The 27,508-nt window shown below is 39.8% G+C and overlaps 1 protein-coding gene across 2 annotated transcripts in view; it reads right to left on the bottom strand.

Moving 5' to 3' along the window:
* Nucleotides 1-23,937, bottom strand: part of EIF2B3 (eukaryotic translation initiation factor 2B subunit gamma) — a 163,833-nt gene extending 139,896 nt beyond the window's left edge. For both annotated transcript variants that reach the window (XM_061186647.1, XM_061186648.1), the window contains exons 1-3: nucleotides 23,879-23,937; nucleotides 18,023-18,179; nucleotides 11,084-11,229 (exon numbers count right to left, since the gene is read on the bottom strand). In XM_061186647.1, coding sequence (XP_061042630.1) covers nucleotides 11,084-11,229; nucleotides 18,023-18,170 — 294 coding nt within the window. In that variant the 5' untranslated portion in view covers nucleotides 18,171-18,179; nucleotides 23,879-23,937. The remainder of the gene's footprint in view (nucleotides 1-11,083; nucleotides 11,230-18,022; nucleotides 18,180-23,878) is intronic.
* Between the last annotated feature and the right edge of the window lie 3,571 nt (nucleotides 23,938-27,508).

Raw genomic sequence — 27,508 nt, 5'->3', positions numbered from 1 at the left:
GACCTTAGTGAAATTCTCCATATATTCCCTAAAGAAATAAGCAGCTGCGCTAAAGAAAGCAACACACCCAACATTACGGTATTAGATATCCCCACTGTAATCAGAAGCACCAAAGCCTACTTGGGTGGAAGCATAGAAAGACAAAAAGGAGGCCAAAAAGTGAAAGGAAATGCCTATATACATTGCACTGGAGGCCCTGGCCGGGGCAATAAGACAATAAAAAGAAATAAAAGGCATTAAGATTAGAAAGGAAGATATAATACTGTTTTTATTTGCAGGCAACATGATGATGTATATAGAAAATCCTAAAGAATCTACAATTTAAGAAAGTCACAGGGCACAAGGTCAATATACAAAAAAACAGTTGTATGGCTATATACAAGCAATAAACAATTAGAAAATAGAATAAAAAATACTAGTTACAGTATCATTACATTGAAATGAAATAGGAATAAAATTACTGAAAGATGTTCAAAACCTCTATACTGAAAATTATAAAAACATTACTGAGAGAAATTACAGAAAACCTAAACAAATAGATGTTCAAGGATTGGAAGATTCAATATTAAGATGTCAGTTCTCCCCAAATTGACCTATAGATTCAATGCAATTCCAATCAAAATCCCAGAAAGCTTTTTTGTAAAACCTGGCAAACTAATTCTAAAATTTGTATGGAAATGCAAAGGACCTAGAATAACCAAGGCAATTTTAAGGAAAAGGAAATCCAAAGGACCTAGAATAGCCAAGGCAATCTTCAGGAAAAGGAACAAAGTTGGCAGATTTATAGTACCTGATTTCTAGACCTACTTTATGAAGTTAAAAATAATCAAGACTTTATTAAATGTGGTATGGAAAGTAGAAACAAAAAGACCAATGGAACGAAGTAGAGAGAACAGAAATAGCACACACAGGGACTTCCCTGGTGATGCAGTGATTAAGAATTCACCTGCCATTGCAGGGGACACAGGTTCAATCCCTAGTCTGGGAAGATCTCACATGTTGCAGAGCAACTAAGCCCATGCACCACAACTACTGAGCCTGTGCTCTAAAGCCCACGAGCCACAACTACTGAGCCCATGGGCCACAACTACTGAAGCCTGCTTGCCTACAGCCCATGCTCTGCAACAAGAGAAGCCACCACAATGAGAAGCTCACACACCGCAACGAAGACCAAAAAAACGGAGCCAAAAATAAATAAATTAAATATAAATAAATTTAAAAAAAGAAAAAAGAAATAGCACACACATAATCGGTCAATTGATTTTCAACTAAGGCATCAGAGCAATTCAACGGGGAAAGGCAAGTCTTTTTAACAAATGATGCTGGAACAACTGAATATCCATACAGAAAAAAGTAAACCTTTATACCTTTACTTTTAGAAGTAAATACAAAAGAATATCTTTATAAGCTTGGGGTAAGCAAAGATTTCTTAGGACACAAAAAGTACTAACCATAAAAGAAAAAATCAGTAATCTGGATTTCATCAACATTTAAAACTTCTGGTCATCAAAGTCACCATTAAAAATGTAAAAAGGCAAGCCACAGACTGGCAGAAAATAGTCACAACACATATCTGACAAAAGGCTTGCATCTATAATATATAAAGAATTTCTATAATCAATAATAACAAGGCAAACAACTCAAAAAAAAGGCAAATGCCTTGAACAGACATTCCATGAAGATATACAAATGGTTAATAATCACATGAAAAGGTGATCAGCATCATTATTATCAAGGAAATGCAAATTAAAACCACAATGAGATAGTGCTACATAACACACACTAGAATGGTTAAAATTAAAAAGACTGACAATACCAAGTGTTGATGAAGATGTGAAGCAAGTGCAATTCTTATACACTGCTGATGAAGTGTAAAACGTACAACCACTTAGAAAACTATTTGGCAGTTTGCAATAAAGTAAACCCTATAACCTATAATATTTTTACAAAAAGACCTGCAGAACAATGTTCATAACTGCTTTATTCATAATATCTAAAAATTAGAAACAATACAAATAACCATCAACAGAAAAATGGGTAAATAGGGGTATATTTATTCAATGGAATACTACTCAGCAATAAACAAGAACAAACTAGTTATACCTGCAATCATATGAATGAATTTGAAAAATATTATGTTGAACAAAAGAAACCAGAATAAAATTATATAATTTCATTTATACCTAGTTCATGAACAAGCAAAATTAATACATGGTGGGACTGCGAGGGCGGGAAGACTGCTCTTCTAGGTCCTTGTTAAACATTTCTTGTGGCTGGAGGGGCAAGATGGCAGAAGAGTAAGACGCGGAGATCACCTTCCTTCCCACAGATACAGTAGAAATACATCTACACGTGGAACTGCTCCTACAGAACACCCACTGAACGCTGGCAGAAGACGTCAGACCTCCCAAAAGGCAAGAAAATCCCCACGTACTTGGGTAGGGCAAAAGAAAAAAGAAATAACAGAGACAAAAGAATAGGGACGGGACCTGCACCAGTGGGAGGGAGCTGTGAAGGAGGAAAGGTTTCCACACACTAGGAAGCCCCTTCGCGAGCAGAGACTGCGGGTGGCAGAGGGGGGAAGCTTCAGAGCCACGGAGGAGAGTGCAGCCACAGGGGCGCGGAGGGCAAAGCGGAGAGATTCCTGCACAGAGGCTCGGCGCCGAGCAGCACTCACCAGCCCGAGAGGCTTGTCTGCTCACCCGCCAGGGTGGGCGGGGGCTGGGAGCTGAGGCTCGGGCTTCGGTCGGATCGCAGGGAGAGGACTGGGGTTGGCGGCGTGAACACAGCCTGAAGGGGCTAGTGCACCACAGCTAGCCGGGAGGGAGCCCGAGAAAAAGTCTGCAGCTGCCGAAGAGGCAAGAGACTTTTTCTTGCCTCTTTGTTTCGTGGCGCGCAAGGAGAGGGGATTCAGAGCGCCGCTTAAACGAACTCCAGAGACGGGCGCGAGCCGCGGCTATCAGCGCGGACCCCAGAGGCGGGCGCGAGCCGCGGCTATCAGCGCGGACCCCAGAGGCGGGCGCGAGCCGCGGCTATCAGCGCGGACCCCAGAGGCGGGCGCGAGCCGCGGCTATCAGCTCGGACCCCAGAGGCGGGCGCGAGCCGCGGCTATCAGCTCGGACCCCAGAGACGGGAGCGAGCCGCGGTTATCAGCGCGGACCCCAGAGACGGGCATGAGACGCTAAGGCTGCTGCTGCCGCCACCAAAAAGCCTGTGTGCGAGCACAGATCACTCTCCACACCGCCCCTCCCGGGAGCCAGTGCAGCCCGCCACAGCCAGGCTCCCATGATCCGGGGACAACTTCCCGGGGAGAGCGCACGGCGCGCCTCAGGCTGCTGCAACGTCACGCCGGCTTCTGCCGCCGCAGGCTCGCCCCGCCTCCTCCGTACCGCTCCCTCCCCCCAGCCTGACTGAGCCAGAGCCCCCGAATCAGCTGCTCCTTTAACCCCGTTCTGTCTGGGCGGGGAACAGACGTCCTCAGGCGACCTACATGCAGAGGCGGGTCCAAATCCAAAGCTGAACCCCGGGAGCTGTACGACCACAGAAGAGAAAGGGAAATCAGGGAAATCTCTCCCAGCAGCCTCAGAAGCAGCGGATTAAAGCTCCACAAACAACTTGATGTGCCTGCATCTGTTGAATACCTGAATAGACAACGAATCATCCCAAATTTAGGAGGTGGACTTCGGGAGCAGGATATATTAATTTTTCCCCTTTTCCTTTTTTTGTGAGTGTATATGTGTATGCTTCTGGGTGAGATTTTGTCTGTATAGCTTTGCTCTCACCATTAGTCCTAGGGTTAGGTCCGTCCGTTTTTGTTTTTTGTTTTTCTTTTTTAACTTAAAAAAATTTTTTTCCCTAATAAATGTTTTCTTAATAATTTTTCCCTTATTTTCTATTTTTAAAAAATTAAAAAAAAATTTTTAGTAAGTTTTTTCATATTTTTTATTTTAAAAAATTAAAAATTTTTTTTTCTTAATAAATTTTTTTCTTAATAATTTTTTTCTTATTTTTTATTATAAAAAATTAATAAATATATTTTTAAAAATTAAAAAAATTTTTTTCTTAATAAATTTATTCTTAATTTTTTTTCTTATTTTTTATTATAATAGATTTATTTTATTTTATTTTATCCTCTTTCTTTCTTTCTTTCTTTCTATTTTTTCTCCCTTTTATTCTGAGCCGTGTGGATGAAAGGCTCTTGGTGCTCCAGCCAGGCATCAGGGCTGTGCCTCTGAGGTGGGAGAGCCAACTTCAGGACACTGGTCCACAAGAGGCCTCCCAGCTCCACGTAATACCAAACGGCGAAAATCTCTCAGAGATCTCCATCTTAACATCAAGATGCAGCTTCACTCAACGACCAGCAAGCTACAGTGCTGGACACCCTATGCCAAACAACAAGCAAGACAGGAACACAGCCCCATCCATTAACAGAGAGGCTGCCTAAAATCATACTAAGGCCACAAACACCCCAAAACACACCACCAGACGTGGACGTGCCCACCAGAAAGACAAGATCCAACCTCATCCACCAGAACACAGGCACTAGTCCCCTCCACCAGGAAACCTACACAACCCACTGCACCAACCTTAGCCACTGGGGACAGATACCAAAAACAACGGGAACTACGAACCTGCAGCCTGTGAAAAGGAGACCCCAAACACAGTAAGATAAGCAAAATGAGAAGACAAAAAAACACACAGCAGGTGAAGGAGCAGGGTCAAAACACACCAGGCCTAACAAATGAAGAGGAAATAGGCAGTCTACCTGAAAAAGAATTCAGAATACTGATAGTAAAGATGATCCAAAATCTTGGAAATAGAATAGACAAAATGCAAGAAACATTTAACAAGGACGTAGAAGAACTAAAGAGGAACCAAGCAACAATGAAAAACACAATAAATGAAATTAAAAATACTCTAGACGGGATCAATAGCAGAATAACTGAGGCAGAAGAACGGATATGTGACCTGGAAGATAAAATAGTGGAAATAACTACTGCAGACCAGAATAAAGAAAAACGAATGAAAAGAACTGAGGACAGTCTCAGAGACCTCTGGGACAACATTAAACGCACCAACATTCGAATCATAGGGGTCCCAGAAGAAGAAGAGAAAAAGAAAGGGACTGAGAAAATATTTGAAGAGATTATAGTTGAAAACTTCCCTAATATGGGAAAGGAAATAGTTAATCAAGTCCTGGAAGCACAGAGAGTCCCATACAGGATAAATCCAAGGAGAAACACACCAAGACACATATTAATCAAACTATCAAAAATTAAATATAAAGAAAACATATTAAAAGCAGCAAGGGAAAAACAACACATAACACACAAGGGCACCCCCATAAGGTTAACAGCTGATCTTTCAGCAGAAACTCTGCAAGCCAGAAGGGAGTGGCAGGTTATACTTAAAGTGATGAAGGAGAAAAACCTACAACCAAGATTACTCTACCCAGCAAGGATCTCATTCAGATTTGATGGAGAAATTAAAACTTTTACAGACAAGCAAAAGCTGAGAGAGTTCAGCACCACAAACCAGCTTTACAACAAATGCTAAAGGAACTTCTCTAGGCAAGAAACACAAGAGAAGGAAAACACCTACAATAACAAACCCAAAACATTTAAGAAAATGGGAATAGGAACATACATATCGATAATTACCTTAAATGTAAATGGATTAAATGCTCCCACCAAAAGACACAGACTGGCTGAATGGATACAAAAACAAGACCCATATATATGCTGTCTACAAGAGACCCACTTCAGACCTAGAGACACATACAGACTGAAAGTGAGGGGATGGAAAAAGATATTCCATGCAAATGGAAATCAAAAGAAAGCTGGAGTAGCAATTCTCATATCAGACAAAATAGACTTTAAAATAAAGACTATTACAAGAGACAAAGAAGGACGCTATATAATGATCAAGGGATCGATCCAAGAGGAAGGTATAACAATTGTAAATATTTATGCACCCAACATAGGAGCACCTCAATACATAAGGCAAATACTAACAGCCATAAAAGGGGAAATCGACAGTAACACCATCATAGTAGGCGACATTAACACCCCACTTTCACCAATGGACAGATCATCCAAAATGAAAATAAATAAGGAAACACAAGCTTTAAATGATACATTAAACAAGATGGACTTAATTGATATTTATAGGACATTCCACCCAAAAACAACAGAATACACATTTTTCTCAAGTGCTCATGGAACATTCTCCAGGATAGATCATATCTTGGGTCACAAATCAAGCCTTGGTAAATTTAAAAAAATTGAAATCGTATCAAGTATCTTTTCCGACCACAACACTATGAGACTAGATATCAATTACAGGAAAAGATCTGTAAAAAATACAAACACATGGAGGCTACACAATACACTACTTAATAACGAAGTGATCACTGAAGAAATCAAAGGGGAAATCAAAAAATACCTAGAAACAAATGACAAGGGAGACACGACGACCCAAAACCTATGGGATGCAGCAAAAGCAGTTCTAAGAGGGAAGTTTATAGCAATACAAGCCTACATCAAGAAACAGGAAACATCTCGAATAAACAACCTAAACTTGCACCTAAAGCAATTAGAGAAAGAAGAACAAAAAACCCCAAAGCTAGCAGAAGGAAAGAAATCATAAAGATCAGATCAGAAATAAATGAAAAAGAAATGAAGGAAACAATAGCAAAAATCAATGAAACTAAAAGCTGGTTCTTTGAGAAGATAAACAAAATTGATAAACCATTAGCCAGACTCATCAAGAGAAAAAGGGAGAAGACTCAAATCAATAGAATTAGAAATGAAAAAGGAGAAGTAACCACTGACACTGCAGAAATACAAACGATCATGAGAGATTACTACAAGCAACTCTATGCCAATAAAATGGACAACCTGGAAGAAATGGACAGATTCTTAGAAAAGCACAACCTGCCGAGACTGAACCAGGAAGAAATAGAAAATATGAACAGACCAATCACAAGCACTGAAATTGAAACTGTGATTAAAAATCTTCCAACACACAAAAGCCCAGGACCAGATGGCTTCACAGGCGAATTCTATCAAACATTTAGAAAAGAGCTAACACCTATCCTTCTCAAACTGTTCCAAAATATTGCAGAGGGAGGAACACTCCCCAACTCATTCTACGAGGCCACCATCACCCTGATACCAAAACCAGACAAAGATGTCACAAAGAAAGAAAACTACAGGCGAATATCACTGATGAACATAGATGCAAAAATCCTCAACAAAATACTAGCAAACAGAATCCAACAGCACATTAAAAGGATTATACACCATGATCAAGTGGGGTTTATTCCAGGAATGCAAGGATTCTTCAATATATGCAAATCAATCAACGTGATACATCATATTAACAAATTGAAGGAGAAAAACCATATGATCATCTCAATAGATGCAGAGAAAGCTTTCGACAAAATTCAACACCCATTTATGATAAAAGCCCTGCAGAAAGTAGGCATAGAGGGAACTTTCCTCAACATAATAAAGGCCATATATGACAAACCCACAGCCAACATTGTCCTCAATGGTGAAAAACTGAAACCATTTCCACTAAGATCAGGAACAAGACAAGGTTGCCCACTCTCACCACTAATATTCAACATAGTTTTGGAAGTGTTAGCCACAGCAATCAGAGAAGAAAAAGAAATAAAAGGAATCCAAATCGGAAAAGAAGAAGTAAAGCTGTCACTGTTTGCAGATGACATGATACTATACATAGAGAATCCTAAAGATGCTACCAGAAAACTACTAGAGCTAATCAATGAATTTGGTAAAGTAGCAGGATACAAAATTAATGCACAGAAATCTCTTGCATTCCTATATACTAATGATGAAAAATCTGAAAGTGAAATTAAGAAAACACTCCCGTTTACCATTGCAACAAAAAGAATAAAATATCTAGGAATAAACCTACCTAAGGAGACAAAAGACCTGTATGCAGAAAATTATAGGACACTGATGAAAGAAATTAAAGATGATACAAATAGATGGAGAGATATACCATGTTCTTAGATTGGAAGAATCAACATTGTGAAAATGACTCTGCTACCCAAAGCAATCTACAGATTCAATGCAATCCCTATCAAACTACCACTGGCATTTTTCACAGAACTAGAACAAAAAATCTCACAATTTGTATGGAAATACAAAAGACCCCGAATAGCCAAAGCAATCTTGAGAACGAAAAATGGAGCTGGAGGAATCAGGCTCCCTGACTTCAGACTATATTACAAAGCTACAGTAATCAAGACAGTTTGGTACTGGCACAAAAACAGAAATATAGATCAATGGAACAGGATAGAAAGCCCAGAGATAAGCCCACGCACATATGGTCACCTTATCTTTGATAAAGGAGGCAAGCATATACAGTGGAGAAAAGACAGCCTCTTCAATAAGTGGTGCTGGGAAAATTGGACAGGTACATGTAAAAGTATGAACTTAGAACACTCCCTGACACCATACACAAAAATAAACTCAAAATGGATTAAAGACCTAAGTGTAAGGCCAGACACTATCAAACTCTTAGAGGAAAACATAGGCAGAACACTCCATGACATAAATCACAGCAAGATCCTTTTTGACCCAGCTCCTAGAGAAATGGAAATAAAAACAAAAATAAACAAATGGGACCTAATGAAACTTAAAAGCTTTTGCATAGCAAAGGAAACCATAAACAAGACGAAAAGACAACCCTCAGAATGGGAGAAAATATTTGCAAATGAAGCAACTGACAAAGGATTAATCTCCAAGATTTACAAGCAGCTCATGCAGCTCAATAACAAAAAAACAAACAACCCAATCCAAAAATGGGCAGAAGACCTAAATAGACATTTCTCCAAAGAAGATATACAGATTGCCAACAGACACATGAAAGAATGCTCAACATCATTAATCATTAGAGTAATGCAAATCAAAACTACAATGAGGTATCATCTCACACCGGTCAGAATGGCCATCATCAAAAAATCTAGAAACAATAAATGCTGGAGAGGGTGTGGAGAAAAGGGAACACTCTTGCACTGTTGGTGGGAATGTAAATTGATACAGCCACTATGGAGAACAGTATGGAGGTTCCTTAAAAAACTAAAAATAGAACTACCATACGACCCAGCAATCCCACTACTGGGCATATACCCTGAGAAAACCATAATTCAGAAAGAGTCATGTACCAAAATATTCATTGCAGCTCTGTTTACAATAGCCAGGACATGGAAGCAACCTAGGTGTCCATCATCGGATGAATGGATAAAGAAGATGTGGCACATATATACAATGGAATATTACTCAGCCATAAAAAGAAATGAAATGGAGGTATTTGTAATGAGGTGGATGGAGTTAGAGTCTGTCATACAGAGTGACGTAAGTCAGAAAGAGAAAAAGAAATACAGTATGCTAACACATACATATGGAATCTAAGGAAAGAAAAAAAAAAAAAAAGGTCATGAAGAACCTAGTGGCAAGACGGGAATAAAGACACAGACCTACTAGAGAATGGACTTGAGGATATGGGGAGGGGGAGGGGTGAGATGTGACAGGGTGAGAGAGTGTCATGGACATATATACACTACCAAATGTAAAATAGATAGCTAGTGGGAAGCAGCCGCATAGCACAGGGAGATCAGCTCGGTGCTTTGTGACCACCTAGAGGGGTGGGATAGGGAGGGTGGGAGGGAGGGAGATGCAAGAGGGAAGAGATATGGGAACATATGTATATGTATAACTGATTCACTTTGTTATAAAGCAGAAAGTAACACACCATTGTAAAGCAATTATACTTCAATAAAGATGTTTAAAAAAAAAATATGGTGATAGAAATCAGAACAGCAGTTGACTCTAAAGGTGCAGGATTGACTAAAATAAAGCACAAAGGAACTTTGAGAGGTGATGAAAATGTTCTAGATTTGGATAATGATAACCTGGGTATATATAATTGTCAAAACTCATTGAACTATATAATTAATACCTGTGTATTTTACTGTGTGTAAATTATTCCCCAATAAAGGGAAGGAAAGGCTGTGTACATATATGCATTAATTTTTTGTTCTTTAGTGCATGGGTAGGTTGAAAATAATAATACATCTGTTTGCAGTCACTAGAAATAGTAGGAGAAATTTTGCCCCCCAACTCAAGTAAGATAGCAACATTATCACACAGAATGAATTTTTTCCAAAGGACATCAATTTTAGAACAACTGACAGTGGATCTTTCTCACTTTATGGGCCACAGGCCACTGGGGAGGCTGTACCCTCATATCCATAGACCCGTGTTAATTTCTTAATCAAAGGAGACTAAACATTCAAATATTATCATGTGGGGGAGCTGAAATTTTTGAAAGTTTGTTCGTACTTCTTTCCAGTCGATCTCTCATCTGCAGAGTCAACTGCTGGTCTGATTTCTATTACTATATATTAGTTTTGCTTATTCATGAACTTTATATAAATGGAATCTTTTGAAGTATATTTGAAGTATATCTTTTTTATAAAGATGTACTATGACTGAAAAATATTGGAAACTAGTGACTGTAACAACTGTCTAAATCTTCACTAGTAACCAAAATAAAAAGCAGTTGAAACATGGGCAAGAAAGTATGTGATGCAAGAATATCTTTTTTAAAAAGCACTGTAGGGAGTTCCCTGGCAGTGCAGTGGTTAAGAATCCGCCTGCCAAGGCAGGGGACATGGGTTAGATCCCCTATTCTGGAAGATCCCACATGCCGCAGAGCAACTAAGCCCGTGCACCACAACTACTGAGCCTGCGCTCTAGAGCCCGAGAGCCACAGCTACTGAGCCCACGTGCCTAAAGCCCATGCTCTGCAACAAGAGAAGCCACTGCAATGAGAAGCCCTCGCACCGCAACGAAGAGTAGCCCCCGCTCGCCACAACTAGAGAAAAGCCTGCACGCAGCAGCAAAGGCCCAATGGAGCCAAAATAAATAATAAATAAAACAAAATAAAAAATTAAAAAAAAAAAGCACTGTAAACTGCAATGCATTGGGAAAACATAAGATGATATTTATCTTCAATGAACAATAAAAATCAAGAAATAGTTTTTCACCTTAAGTTTCTGATATATGTGGCGCAGAGAATCTGCAGTTCCCATGTCAGCTTCATCAGGAATACACACAATATCTAGCTTCATTTTCATCTTGAAGTCTGCACATAGAGCCTTTTGGACATCCTTGGTTGTAATGACAATGACTTCTATAGCATGAAAGAAAAAAAGAAGGAAAAATGCAAAAACTCTCATTCATTTAGACAATGGTTACACTTTTTCAATTAGATTTGGTCTGTTTCTAGATTTAGTAATAACAGCTAATATTATTGAGACTTTTCAATGTATTTTACGTGCATTCTCTCAGTTAATTCTTACAGCAATCTCATTTTACAAATGAGAAAACTTGGAGTAAAAGAAATGAAGTGACTTTGTTCAGGGTACTAAAACTAGTAAACGAGATCTAAGATAAAACTCGCGTCTGTATGATTAGAGCCCACACTTTAACTAATGCATAACACACTACTTCTTCCTGATGTAAAGAATTTAGAAGAGCATTTATCAAAGCATATACAAATAGGATCACATTTTAACTCTTCATTCACTGCAAAGAAAGAGCTATCACCACTCTCCATCAGACAGCCATCAGTGCTTCACTGAGGATCACAAGGAACCCAGTAACAGGCAGTTTCCACATAATAGATGCCTTCACCTTATCCATGTAGCTATCAATTAATGACAGAAAACTTGGGGTTTTGTCATGGATCTTTGGCAGGGTAATGTAATCCACTGCAATATAACATGTGTTGCTGATATCTGAAGATCAGATTTTAGCATCTCTAAAGTGTAACAATTTCCACTACTTGTTCCATGATAGTGCTCAATTATCTCTCCCTTTCACTATAATCATTCTCTTTTCTATTTTCTTCCCTTCTTTCTTCCTCTTTCTTTTTCAAGTCATTTAACCTTCCTTCTTTCCTTCTCTCTTTCTTCCTTTCCCCATTTGGCTTTCTTTCAGTCATTAACTCACTCATTCAACCAATAAGTACAAATACATTTAATACATAAAGGACAAATAGGCACTGAGAATTCAGAAATGAACTAAACATGGTCCCTATTCTTAAGAAACATAACATGGAAAAATTAGACATGGAAATGATTAATTAAGGAAGGCTTCATGGAAGGGATCGCCTCTGAGGCAGGCCATGATGAATTCAAGTCCAACAAAAATTTCTTTATTACATACTGTACATAAAATGCTGATGTTATTCAAAGATGAATTAGACACAGTACCTGCTCTCAGGGAGATCAGTCTCCCATGCCACTAACTACAGCATAAAGCAGGCCTTGAGAGGTACTGAGGTAGAAAAACAAAGTGTGATGAAAGCATAGAGAAAAACAAAGAGTGATGAAAGCATGAAAAACAAAGTGTGATGAAAGCATAAAGCTCTGATTAAAACTGTGATTAAAACTGTTTGTGATTAAAACTGTTTGTGATTTCAAAGAGAAGGTGACATTTCCATAGGTTGGAGAGGACATTTTAGGTAGAATGAAGGGAGTAACTATAAATACGGGACAGTCAGTCTCATAATTGGACCAGAACTCTTCCGTATGGAGAGAGACTAATGCTAAGCAGGGCTATGTTAACTTCCCTAAAATCACAAACAATATGAACAGAGTGAACATAGAGTTTACTATTCAACTCCAGAATCCCATGTTTAGGAGACATTCTCCAAATTCCGACTGAGCCTCACTGAGAAGGAATTTTCTATATACCACAAAAGGCCATCACAGAGCATAACCAAAGATATATAGCAAAAGTAAAAAGAAAAAAAAAGTTATAGATGACAAATCCATAAGAACTTACTAAAGGGAAGTAGTATATTTAAAAGTGTATTAAGATGTGTCCTTCACCTGTGAGATTGAGATCTAAAAAGAAAATCTTTTCTAAAACACATCTCTTTGGGACTTCCCTGGTGGCGCAGTGGTTAAGACTCCAAGCTCCCAATGCAGGGGGCCCAGGTTCGACTCCTGGTCAGGGAACTAGATCCCACATGCATGCCGCAACTAAGAGTTCACATTCACATGTCACAACTAAGGAGCCCGTGAGCCACAACTAAGACCCAGCACAACCGAATAAATATTTTTATTTTATTTTGTTTTTTTAAAATAAATATTTAAAAAAAGTTTTTTAATTAAAAAAAATTTAAAAGTAAAACACATCTCTTAACGTCAATGTCATACAGACTACTGCAAAGAAGTGTTCATGGGTCTGTCTCAAGAAGGTATGAGTGGAATAAACACTGGATCACAACCCTGGGGCCCAGGATCTGGCACCACCTCCATCTGGTATTCTGATTTGCTATATCTAACTATAGGACACCTCAAACTCATTGTGGCCAAAGCCAAACTCATTGTCTTCGCTCAAACCTGTTCCTTGGGAAGCAACCTAAATGTCCATCAACAGAGGAATGGATAAAGAAGATGTGGTACATACATACAATGGAATATTACTCAGCCATAAATAGGAACGAAATTGTGCCATTTGCAGAGACGTGGATAGACCCAGAGACTGTCATATAGAGTGAAGTAAGTCAGAAAAAGAAAAACAAATGTCGTATAATATTGCTTATATGTGGAATCTAGAAAAATGATACAGATGAACTTACGCGCAAAGCAGAAATAGAGACACAGATGTAGAGAACAAAGGTATGGATACCAAGGGGGGAAGGGGGGGTGGGATGAATTGGGAAATTGGGATTGACATATATACACTACTATGCATAAAATAGAAAACTAATGAGAACCTACTGTATAGCACAGGGAACCCTACTCAGAGCTCTGTGGTGACCTAAATGGGAAGGAAATCCAAAAAAGAGGGGATATATGTATACATATAGCTGATTCACTTTGCTGTACAGCAGAAACTAACACAACATTGTAAAGCAACTATATTCCAATAAAAATTAATTTAAAAAAATAAAATAAAAGTCACCTGAAATGAAAAACAAAAAAAACAAAAAACCTGTTCCTTGTCCCATATTCCCTTTCCTATTATTGGCATCACCATCCACCTAGTTACCCAAGCAAAAAGTAGAAGGAACTCTTCCCTTTCTTTCTGCTACCCATCCCCATTAATCAACAACTTTTTCAGATGGTCCTTCTTCTCCATCCTTAGTGCTAATGCCTTAGTTCAGACCCTCTTCATTGCTAGTGTGGACTTTTGTAACAATCTCCTAATTTGTCTCCCTGCTTATAGTCTTAACTCCTCCACAATGATTCTTCATAAAGCTTCCAAAGCAATTTTTTAAAAAATCTGAGTTGTCAAATTTATCACCATAAAGTTGTTCACAATATTTACTTATAATCTTTTTTGTTTTTTTTGGCTGCACTGCATGGCTGTGGTATCTCAGTTCCCAGACCAGGGATTGAACCTGGGCCACGGCAGTGAAAGTGCCAAATCCTAACCATTAGACCACCAGGTAACTCCTCTGCTCATTATCGTTTTAATGTCTGTAGGATCTGTAGTGATGCCCCTCTCTCATTCCTGTTATTAGTAATTTGTGTTTTCTCTCCTTTTTCTGATCAGTCTAACTAAAGGTTTAATAATTTTATTGGGGCTTCCCTGGTGGCGCAGTGGTTGAGAGTCTGCCTGACAATGCAGGGGACGCGGGTTCGAGCCCTGGTCTGGGAAGATCCCACATGCCGCGGAGCAACTGGGCCTGTGAGCCATAATTACTGAGCCTGCGCGTCTGGAGCCTGTGCTCCGCAACAAGAGAGGCCGCGATAGTGAGAGGCCCGCACACCGCGATGAGGAGTGGCCCCCGCTTGCCGCAACTAGAGAAAGCCCTCGCACAGAAACAAAGACCCAACACAGCCATAAATAAATAAATTTAAAAAAAAATAATAATAATTTTATTGATTTTTTTCAAAAAACCCCCATCTTCTGGTTTTATTGATTTTCTCTAACACTTCTGGTTTCTATTTCATTTATTTCTGCTCTTGTTATTTTTATCTCCTTTTTTCTCCTTATTTGGGTTTCATTTGCTCCTCTTTCTCCAGTTTGTCAAAGTAGAAGCTTAGATGATAATTTGAGACATTTTTTTCTTTTCTAACAAGAGTGCTTAATGCTAAAAAATTTTCTCTAATCATTGCTTTAGCTATATGCCTCAAATTTTAATACACTGAATTTTCATTTTCAGTAAGTTCAAAATATTTTCTAATTTCCCTTGTGGTCAGATGGCCAAAAAGCACATGAAAAGATGCTCAACATCACTAATTATTAGAGAAATGCAAATCAAAACTACAATGAGGTATCACCTCACGCTGGTCAGAATGGCCATCATCAAAAAATCTACAAACAATAGATGCTGGAGAGGGTGTGGAGAAAAGGGAACCCTCCTACACTGTTGATGGGAATGTAAATTGATACAGCCACTATGGAGAACAGTATGGAAGTTCCTTAAAAAACTAAAAATAGAACTACTATATGACCCAGCAATCCCACTCCTAGCCATATACTTGGAGAAAACAATAATTTGAAAAGATACATGCACCCCAATGTTCACTGCAGCACTATGTACAATAGCCAGGACATAGAAGCAACCTAAATGTCCGTCAACAGAGGAATGGATAAAGAAGATGTGGTACATATCTACAATGGAATATTACTCAGCCATAAAAAAGAACAAAATAACGCCATTTGCAGCAACATGGTTGGACCTAGAGATTGTCATACTGAGTGAAGTCAGACACAGAAAGACAAATATCATGATATTGCTTATATGTGGAATCTAAAAAAAGGGTATGAATGAACTTAGTTACAAAACAGAAGTAGAGTCACAGATGTAGAAAACCAAGGGGATGGGGGTGGTAAAATTGGGAGATTGGGATTGACATAGACACACTACTATATATAAAATAGACAACTAATAAGAACCTGCTGTATAACACAGGGAACTCCTCAATTCTCTGTAGTGGCCTATATGGGAAAAGAAACTAAAAAAAAGAATGGATATATGTATAACTGATTCACTTTGCTGTACACCTGAACCTAACACAACATTGTAAATCAACTATTGTATATCAACTATACAATAAAAATTGAAAAAAAAAAAACTTCCCTTGTGGTTTCTTCTTTGGGTTATGTAGAAATATGTGGTTTAATTTCCAAATACTTAGGGATTCTCTTGATACCTCTGTTATTGATTTCTAATTTAACTCTACTGTGGTCAGAGAATATATTTTGTATGATTTTAATCTTTATAAATTTATTGAGACCTGTTTTATTTTTAAAAATATGGTCTATCTTGGTAAAGGTTCTTAGCACTTGAGAAGGATGTGCATTCTCCTTTACTGGGTGGAATGTTCTATAAACATCAATTACGTCAAACTGTAGAAGATCCTAAGGAATCTACAAAAAGCTACAGGAATTAATAATAAGTGTATTTAGCAAAGTTACAGGATGCAAGGTCAGCATAAAGAAACTATTTTTATGTACTAGCAACAAACCTCTGGAAATTGGAATAATTACCATTTATGATAACATCAAAAATATCAACTTAGAAATAAATCTAACAAAATATGTGTAAGTCCTATACACTGAAAACTATAAAACACTGTTGAGAGAAATTACAAAAGACCTAAATAAATGGAGAGATATACCACGCTCCTGGATCAGAAGACTCAATATTATTACGATGTGAATTCTCTTCCTACTGATCTATGGATTCAATTCAATCTCAATCAAAATTAAAGCAACCCTGGGGCTTCCCTGGTGGCGCAGTGGTTGAGAGTCTGCCTGCCGATGCAGGGGACACGGGTTCGAGCCCTGGTCTGGGAGGATCCCACATGGCGCGGAGCAACTGGGCCTGTGAGCCATAATTACTGAGCCTGCGCGTCTGGAGCCTGTGCTCCGCAACAAGAGAGGCCGCGATAGTGAGAGGTCCGCGCACCGCGATGAAGAGTGGCCCCCGCTTGCCGCAACTAGAGAAAGCCCTTGCACAGAAATGAAGACCCAACACAGCCAAAAATAAATTAATTAATTAAAAAGAAAAGTATTCCTTTAAAAAAAAAAAAGAAAATTAAAGCAACCCTTTTTGTAGAAATTGATAAGCTGATTCTAAAATTTATATAAAGATGCAAAGGACTTAGAATAATTAAAACATTAATTTAACCATATTAAACCTCGGTTTAAGCCTTTCACTGGTTCCCCACTGCTTTCAGGAAAAAAAATCTAAATTCTTCAGCATGCAATACAAGGCCCTTCATAGCATGATCCCTGTTTATTTCTCTCATTACATCTACTCCTCCCCCTTACACTTGATGTTACAGCCAAATAAAATGAAAAGTAGCTGCCAGAACATGCTGTGCTGATCATGACTCTATCTCTGCATACATTATTACTTCTGTATGGAATGCTCTCTCCACGCTGGTAGGCCTGGTAATCTACTTTTCAAGACTCAATTCAAGGGTCAGCTACTCTGTAAGCCTTCTCTGAATCCTTCAAGTAGAAATAGCAACTTCCTTATAACAAGCACTTATAATGTGCCTGTTATAACATTTATCACATTACACAATGATAATCTGTTTACATGTGTATCTTTCCAATAGACTTTAAGGTTCTAGAAATCAGGGTCTGAGTTAATATTTTCAATTCTGTACCCTAGTGCTTAATATATTACCTGGCACATACAGGTTCTCAGTAAGTACTGCTTATGAGGCACTTGTATTCCTCATATCATATTCTGACATCCTTCCAGGGTTCATCTTAGATCACTGTGGAGACTAGCTCTAAAAAAGTAACACTTAGCACTATCTTCTCAACCTTTTTCACACAGTGATAGAGTACTCCTGAGTTCCTAATTTAAAGAGGCCAGTCTCCAGCCAACATTGAGTCCTAGTCTTCTTTCATTCGTCCTGTCTCACCCTCATAAAACTGACAAATCACTGGGATCAAACACCCTAAAAGTTTTATGAGTACATCTCATTGCCGTAACTCACCTTCAAATCCAACACGTTCAAGCAGGTTCAATGGGTACCAAATTAAAGGTTTGTTCCCAACTGGAAGCAGAGGTTTGGGAATACCGGAAGTCAGGTCTGTCATCCGAGATCCCCCTCCAACTGCCATTACTACTGCTTGAAATTCCATTTTTACAAACTGCAATCACAGAGAAAAACAAGAGAAAAAGAAGTAACAAAAATCAAAGCACACACAGTATTAATCCTATTTTTAGTTAGGTTATTGATATCCACTTATGACAAATACATCATTTCCAACTCCAATAACCAGAATAAGAAAGACTCCTTAGCTGCAGTATAAACATCACATTTATCCTATTCTCTTACTCATGGATATATACTCTCAGCTCCAGCCTGGGGAGATGGGCTGGAGGAGGGATATGAATTAAGAAAAAAAAAATCTGGCCCTTGTTCTTGAGTTGCTCACAATTAAGTGAAGACAAATAGAGTGAATTACAATATATTATCATTAATGCATGATACATCCAAGACGCAGTAGGCAAATACAGTGACGCTAACACCTAAGTCTTCCTAGAAAAGATGGAAGGTTTTACAGGAAAGTAATGCTTGAGCTGACTCTTAAAGGAGTAAGAGTTTACCAAGTTGGCTTCTGATATGTGAGTTCATATTCCTTGAAAAAAAATTTAAACTTCTGACTGGAATTAACAGCACAAATACAAGCACATTAGATCTCTGAAAAGTGTGAAGTGACTTAAGATTCTTCTAATAATCCAGCCATTTGCTCCCATTTTCTCATTACCCCCAACTTGAAAGATACCACTATAAACACAAAGGTAGGCTTGTATCTTAACCTAGATTTGCAGAGCCCAATTGCAGAAACAAACCAAATTAATTCCTTTTTTTCACACCCAAGGTAATAAATGAACCTGTTTGACATTCAAAATAATCTCTTTACAGCAGCTACCACAGAAGAGAGGCACAATAAAAGATCATAAATCAAAACCTCAACAAAATACTAGCAAACAGAATCCAACAGCACATTAAAAGGATCATACACCATGATCAAGTGGGATTTATACCAGGAATGTAAGGATTCTTCAGTATACGCAAATCAATGAATGTGATAAACCATATTAACAAATTAAAGGAGAAAAACCATACGATCACCTCAATAGATGCAGAAAAAGCTTTTGACAAAATTCAACATCCATTTATGATAAAAACCCTCCAGAAAGTAGGCATAGAGGGAACTTTCTTCAACATAATAAAGGCCGTATATGACAAACCCACAGCCAACATCGTTCTCAATGGTGAGAAACTGAAATCATTTCCACTAAGATCAGGAACAAGACACGGTTGCCCACTCTCACCACTATTATTCAACATAGTTTTGGAAGTTTTAGCCACAGCAATCAGAGAAGAAAAAGAAATAAAAGGAATCCAACTCAGAAAAGAAGAAGTAAAACCGTCACTGTTTGCAGATGACATGACACTATACATAAAGAATCCTAAAGATGCTACCAGAAAACTACTAGAGCTAATCAATAAATTTGGTAAAGTAGCAGGATACAAAATTAATGCACAGAAATCTCTTGCATTTCTATACACAAATGATGAAAAATCTGAAAGAGAAATTAAGGAAACACTCCCATTTACCATTACAACAAAAAGAATAAAATACCTAGGAATAAACCTACCTAAGGAAAAAAAAGACCTGTATGCAGAAAACTATAAGACACTGATGAAAGAAATTAAAGAGGATACAAAACAGATGGAGAGATATACCATGTTCTTGGATTAGAAGAATCAACATTGTGAAAATGACTATACTACCCAAAGCAATCTACAGATTCAATGCAATCCCTATCAAACTACCACTGGCATTTTTCACAGAACTAGAACAAAAAATTTCACAATTTGTATGGAAACACAAAAGATCCCAAACAGCCAAAGCAATCTTGAGAAAGAAAAACGGAGCTGGAGGAATCAGGCTCCCTGACTTCAGACTATACTACAAACCTACAGTAATCAAGACAGTATGGTACTGGCACAAAAACAAAAATATAGATCAATGGAACAGGATAGAAAGCCCAGAGATAAACCTACGCACATATGGTCACCTTATTTTTGATAAAGGAGGCAAGAATATACACTGGAGAAAAGACAGTCTCTTCAATAAGTGGTGCTGGGAAAACTGGACAGCTACATGTAAAAGAATGAAATTAGAACACTCCCTAACACCATACACAAAAATAAACTCAAAATGGATTAAAGACCTAAATGTAAGGCCAGACACCATAAAACTCTTAGAGGAAAACACAGGCAGAACACTCTCTGACATAAATCACAGCAAGATCCTTTTTGACCCACCTCCTAGAGAAATGGAAATAAAAACAAAAATAAACAAATGGGACCTAATGAAACTTAAAAGCTTTTGCACAGCAAAGGAAACCATAAACAAGACGAAAAGACAACCCTCAGAATGGGAGAAAATATTTGCAAATGAAGCAACTGACAAAGGATTAATCTCCAAAATATACAAGCAGCTCATGCAGCTCAATATCAAAAAAACAAACAACCCAATCCAAAAATGGGCAGAAGACCTAAATAGACATTTCTCCAAAGAAGATATACAGATTACCAACAAACACATGAAAGAATGCTCAACATCATTAATCATCAGAGAAATGCAAATCAAAACTTTAATGAGCTATCACCTTACACCGGTCAGAATGGCCATCATCAAAAAATCTACAAACAATAAGTGCTGGAGAGGGTGTGGAGAAAAGGGAACTCTCTTGCACTGTTGCTGGGAATGTAAATTGATACAGCCACTATGGAGAACAGTATGGAGGTTCCTCAAAAAACTAAAAGTAGAACTACCATACGACCCAGCAATCCCACTACTGGGCATATACCCTGAGAAAACCATAATTCAGAAAGAGTCATGGGGGCTTCCCTGGTGGCACAGTGGTTGAGAGTCTGCCTGCCAATGCAGGGGACACAGGTTCGAGCCCTGGTCTGGAAGGATCCCACATGCCGCGGAGCAACTGGGCCCATGAGCCACAACTACTGAGCCTGCGCGTCTGGAGCCTCTGGAGCATTGTGGAGCAACGAGAGGCTGTGACAGTGAGAGGCCCGCGCACCGTGATGAAGAGTGGCCCCCGCTCGCTGCAACTGGAGAAAGCCCTCACACAGAAACGAATACCCAAACCAGCCAAATAAATAAATAAATAAATAAATAAAAAGAGTCATGTACCACAATGTTCATTGCAGCTCTATCTACAATAGCCAGGACATGGAAGCAACCTAAGTGCCCATCGACAGATGAATGGATAAAGAAGATGGGGCACATATATACAATGGAATATTACTCAGCCATAAAAAGAGACGAAATTGAGTTATTTGTAGTGAGGTGGATGGACCTAGAGTCTGTCATACAGAGTGAAATAAGTCAGAAAGAGAAAAACAAATACTGTATGCTAACACATATATATGGAATCTAAAAAAAAAGGTTCTAAAGAACCTAGGGGCAGGACAGGAATAAGCACGCAGTCATAGAGAATGGAGTTGACACGGGGAGGGGGAAGGGGAAGCTGGGACGAAGTGAAACAGTGGCATGGACATATATACACTACCAAATGTAAAACAGATAGCTAGTGGGAAGCAGCCGCATAGCACAGTGAGATCAGCTCCATGCTTTGTGTCCACCTAGAGGGGTGGGATAGGGAGGGGGGGAGGGGGAAGGGTAAGCTGGGACGAAGTTAAACAGTGGCATGGACATATATACACTACCAAATGTAAAACAGATAGCTAGTGGGAAGCAGCCGCATAGCACAGTGAGATCAGCTCCATGCTTTGTGTCCACCTGGAGGGGTGGGATAGGGAGGGTGGGAGGGAGATGTAAGAGGGAGGAATATGGGGATATATGTATATGTATAGCTGATTCACTTTGTTATACAGCAGAAACTAACACACCACTGTAAAGCAATTATACTCCAATAAAGACGTTAAAAAAGAAATCACAAATTCTTATTGATTTAAAATAAAAGTACTCTTTGACTTACAACAAATGATGTAACCTTTTAAAAACAAGTGTGAAATTCAATGTTTAGGAAAAAAAATTATTTAACTCCAAACTGGCAAATAATGTTGCACCTTTACCATAATTGTGATCAGTCCTGTGCTCCTCACATCAGTATCTGATCTGCAACACTCACACCCTGTACACCCAAGCACAAAGTGAAGGCTCTTGCACAACATCCACAACTTAAAGATATGGTAATTTCAATTCCAGCAGGCACTGCCTCAGATTGGAATTCAACTTCAATCTGGCGCTGTATAACTCCCATAACATCTGATGTTACGTTGAAAAGAGCTCTGGACCCCCAAGGGTCAAAAGACCTTAGTCTGAGTTCTGGTTCTGCCACTTACAGGTGAGGTAACAAGGGGCCTGACATTTAAAACTCTCAGCGTCCTCAGTTTCTAGAAGGGAGACTGGTGGTTAAGTTCACAGGCCCTCAAGCTAGACTGCCTGGGTCTGAATTCTAGTTCTACCATGAATGAGCTGTGTGATCCAGGGCAAGCTACATAACTTCTCCAAGCCTCAGTCTTAATTTTCTAAGATGAGAATAATTACAGGTTCTACTTCACAGAGATTTATGAATATTAAATGAGTTAATCTATGTAAAGCACACATAATAATGTCAATCCCATGACAAGCATTATGTGTTTGATATTCGACAGGTCATGGAAGCCTTCTGTGCCAGCTGAACCATAATTCTGGTCCCTGTATTGCTATTCTTGCTTCCTAGGTTGCGTTTCTCCTGTGCCTAGTATTTAATCACCTTCTAGACTTTTAAGACTCAGTTCAAGAACCACCTTGCCTAAAAAGCCATTCCTATCCGTTCCCACCCTCCTGGAGAAGTAACTCTTTTCTCCTTAAGTGCTTTCACTCTACTATGTACAGATCATCTCTACCTTTACAAGCTGTACTGCGCATTTATTTAAACGTCTATTTCCTATGAGTTCCTTGACTGTCGCTGCTGTATCCCCAGCACTTGACACAACTCCCGTCAGATGCTAGGCACTCAATCAGTGCTCTGTGGAATGAGCATCTGTGAACCTCACAACAACCCCGTGGTAAGACTCAAGCTCAAACATTAGAACCCAGGTCACTAGGTTCACAGAGGTTCCTGCTCTCAATGAGGCTCTGGGTGATAATCATGAACATAACCATCCATGATACCAGGCAGCCTGTCAAATGTCTCAGTGTCACTACCACGACTCTGGGTGATGGGAATCAAGGCAAACACTCGTTAGCCACTCAAGTTTTAGAGGGGGTGTTCATGGCATCCCAGACCTGCCTCGGTCATAGCACTCACTGCTTTCTCCTTTTGTAAACTGGTAAGATAAAACACCGTTATCATAACTGATCTCTCAGCCAGACCTTATTGTATTTCACTGTCTTGCACCCAAACAACCAAAAACAGAATAAATGAACGAAGGACTTAAGTGTAAAGGACTAGGCACTGTGCTCAGGGCGTCTGGTCCTGGGTCTGGTGCTCACTCGCTGTGACTTCTAGCAGATCCTCCCCTCCCTGAAACTCAGTTTCCCCATCTGTTGCACGAGGTGGCTGGCTCGGATTCTCCCCGAGCTTCCTTCTAGTTCGGGCACTTGGCTCCGCGGCCGGGTCGGGCAGGCACTCGAGCTGGCGACTCAGACTCTGCACCCCCGCCAGCCGCTCAGGCCCTCCTTAATCAGGCTCGAGGAGCCCGCCTCCCTCCGGTGCAGCGAGGCCCGGCGGCCTCCAACGCGCGGCTCACCCCGCCAGCCAGCTCGTGCGCGGCCTGGCAGCACACCAGCCGCAGCTTTACCTCAGGTCCCCGCGTGCCACAACCGCTCGCTCGGGTGGCTCCCCACGCCGCCGCCGACTGACAGCCCAAAGGCGCAGGCGCGCGATGGCCGGGCAGATCGATGGGACGAGCTGGGCAGGCCCGCGGAGAAGGAACGAGCACCGAGTGATAGATGCCGGCCGAGAAGGGCACGGCGGGGAGGAGGAGAGGAGCCGAGGAGGTGGGGTCGACTGAGCGTTTTCGTTCGTTCACACATCACCAAGGCCCATTGAGCGTCCCTCACAGGGCAGGGGAGCTAGAAACAGCCTCTTCCTTCAGGCAGTTCTCCTTCTAGGATCTGGCCTCAACTGCCACTCTGCGAAAAGAGAGCTCGTTGGGAGCTGCGGTTTGGGGCTAGCCAGTGGAGAACTCACCAAGGATTGCCAAGGTTTTCTATGTCCAGTGAGGTCTATTGTGGCGACTCAGCGTTGGCTTTCTGAACCAGACTATTATGGTATGGAAAACATCCACTTGTAGCCATCAAAACAGTTGGTCGGGGGTGTGGGATTAGGGAATATCTCATTGAGATGGTGACACTGAACAGTGGCTTGGAGAGAGTGAGTCAAATGGATATCTTGGGTAAGAGCCTTCCAAGAAGACTAGCCAGCAAGTGCAAAGGCCCTGAAGAGAGATGGCAAGTTCAAAGAACAGCAAGGAGACCAATATGGCTAAAGCAAAGTAAGCCAGGGGGAGAGTGGATGATGGCAGAGGAGGCTAGAGAGGCAATGGGGGAGAGGGTGAAGAATTCAGATCCTGTGGGTCTTGTAGGCCGTTGTGAGGACCTTGAATTATGCAGAGGAGCAGCGATATAACAGTTTTTAAAAGGATCACTTTGGTTGCTGTGTTGAGAACAGACTCCCTGGAAACAGGGGCAACTGCACGAGAGAACCCAAACACCTGAGTCTAGACTCCAACAGTTGTGAGAGATAATAATAAAATAATTTTTTTGTTTTAAGCAGTAAATTTTGACACAGATTGTTAAGCTACATTATCTGATTTTTTTTTTCTTTTTCTTTTTTTTTTTTGCTTTGCTGCGTGGCTTGCGGGGATCTTACCAGGGATTGAAGCCAGCCAGGCCAGGGCAGTGAAAGCACCGAGTCCTAACCACAGGACCACCAGGGAATTCCCTAAACTACATTAGATAGCAGGAACAATGGTCATTCTCTCACACACACATTCCTGCAATTTCCTAATCTTTTGGAAGCTTCCTCTTTTTCTATCCATCTCTTAAATCTTGAGTTGCCTTAGCTCCCTGCCAGTTAGGAGGCAGAGTCTAATTTCTGCAATAAAAATAAACGAGTTTGACTTCATTCAACATTATTTATTGCGTGCCTAATATGTGCCAACCAATATCTTAGATGCTAGATGCTGGGGATACAGCAATCAATGAGAAAGATAGGACTTGTAATTTTCCCCAGACTTTCAGCCAGAAGAATAGGAGCTCAGCTTAGAACTTACTAAGAAAAAGTCCTGAGCCACATCCATAAAACCAGCCTATCCCTGCCCTGCCTCTCCTTCACTTTAGAATGCTGGTGATGAGTTATTGGGAAATTATTTGTTTTAACTCAAAACACTGAGTTGGTAAAAGGGAGCCGAACCGTGAAGTGATTGATTTGGCCACAAGAGACCTGAAACTTGACTACCCTTTCCTTCTGCAGCAAGATTCTCTCTCTCCTTGGTATTAGCCCAAGCAAGCAGAAGCCTTGGGAATTATAGCATGGTTTTGAGGTAAGAACTAGTTATGAAGTAAGAACAGCATTCAACTTCATATCTGTCATCCATTTCTTAAAATTTAATTTTATTTATTTTTTATACAGCAGGTTCTTATTAGTTACCTTTTTTATACATGTTAGTGTTTACATGTCAATCCCAATCTCCCAGTTCATCCCACCACCACCCCCCCACACACACTTTCCCCCCTTGGTGTCCATATGTTTATTCTCTACATCTGTGTCTCTATTTCTTCCTTGCAAACCAGTTCATCTGTACCATTTTTCTAGATTCCACATATATGCGTTAATATACGATATTTGTTTTTCTCTTTCTGACTTACTTCACTCTGTATGACAGTCTCTAGGTCCATCCACGTCTCTACAAATGACCCAGTTTCGTTCCTTTTTATGGCTGAATAATACTCCATTTATATATGTACCACATCTTCTTTATCCATTCGTCTGTCGATGGGCATTTAGGTTTCTTCCATGACCTGGCTATTGTAAATAGTGCCTCAATGAACATTGGGGTGCATGTGTCTTTTTGAATTACGGTTTTCTCTGGGTATATGCCCAGTAGTGGGATTGCTGGGTCATGTGGTAATTCTATTTTTAGCTTTTTAAGGAACCTCCATACTGTTCTCCATAGTGGCTGTATCAATTTACATTCCCACCAACAGTGCAAGAGGGTTCTGTCATCCATTTTAAATGCTCATGTTTAAACTAGCAAATGTTTTCAGGGAGCTAGAGGACTTTCTCCTCTAGTTGAGGAAAGTAGTTGAGGGATTACTTCAGTTTAAACTCACTTTAAATTATTCCCTTAGGGCAGCAGTTCTCAAACGTTTTGGTCCCTGGACCCTTTACACTCTTAAAAATTATTGGGTGTAAAGCAACTATACTCCAATAAAAATTAGTTGAAAAAAATTATTGGGGGCTTCCCTGGTGGCGCAGTGGTTAAGAATCGCCTGCCAAGGCAGGGGACACAGGTTTGAACCCTGGTCCGGGAAGATCCCACATGCCACGGAGCAACTAAGCCCATGCGCCACAACTACTGAGCCTGTGCTCTAGAGCCCATGAGCCACAACTCCTGAGCCCTCATGCTGCAACTACTGAAGCCCATGCGCCTAGAGCCCGTGCTCTGCAACAAGAGAAGCCACCGCAATGAGAAGCCCATGCACCACAAGGAAGAGTAGCCCCTGCTCGCCACAACTAGAGAAAGCCCACGCGCAGCAACGAAGACCCAATGCAGCCAAAAATAAATAAATAAAATAAATTTCTAAAAAAAAATAAATGATTGGGAACCCAAAACTTTTGTTTGTATAGATTGTATCTGTTGATATCTACCATATTAAAAATTCAAACTGAGAAATTTTAAAAACAGTAATTCATAAAAAAATAGAAACAATTAAACCTATTACATGGTAACAGTAACATTTTAATGAAAACATAACTATGTTTCCAAAGCAAAAAAATTAGTGAGAAGAATGCAATGGTTTCATCTTTTTGCATGTCTCATTAATGTCTAGCTTAATAGAGAACAGCTGAATTTTCTCATCAGTTGTGATACGTTGTTTTGGGTGATGAAAACCCGACCTCACACAGATACATCGTTGGAAAAGGGAAAGTTATTTTAATAGCCTTTGTCAGATAATAGGGGTATTCTTCGATACTACACACCAAACTCAATAAGTGGTAGTTTGTTAAAGATTAGTTGCGATGTAGAATCATTTATATCAATGACCATTTTGTACTCTTATAATACTTGCACTTTGAATGGGCATTTTACCCATGCATGATTTTGCAACTTGACGCATTGATCATTTGTAAAATACTGGTTCACTAGGTTATGTAGATCTTCCCAATGTTGACTCATTATACAATATTTTTAAAGTCACATTTG

The sequence above is a fragment of the Eubalaena glacialis genome, chromosome 3, assembly GCF_028564815.1.
Source record: "Eubalaena glacialis isolate mEubGla1 chromosome 3, mEubGla1.1.hap2.+ XY, whole genome shotgun sequence".
In the NCBI taxonomy this organism is placed as follows: Eukaryota; Metazoa; Chordata; class Mammalia; order Artiodactyla; family Balaenidae; genus Eubalaena; species Eubalaena glacialis.
The sequence above is the reverse complement of the archived record's forward strand: the minus strand, read 5'-3'. Positions and strand labels throughout refer to the sequence as shown.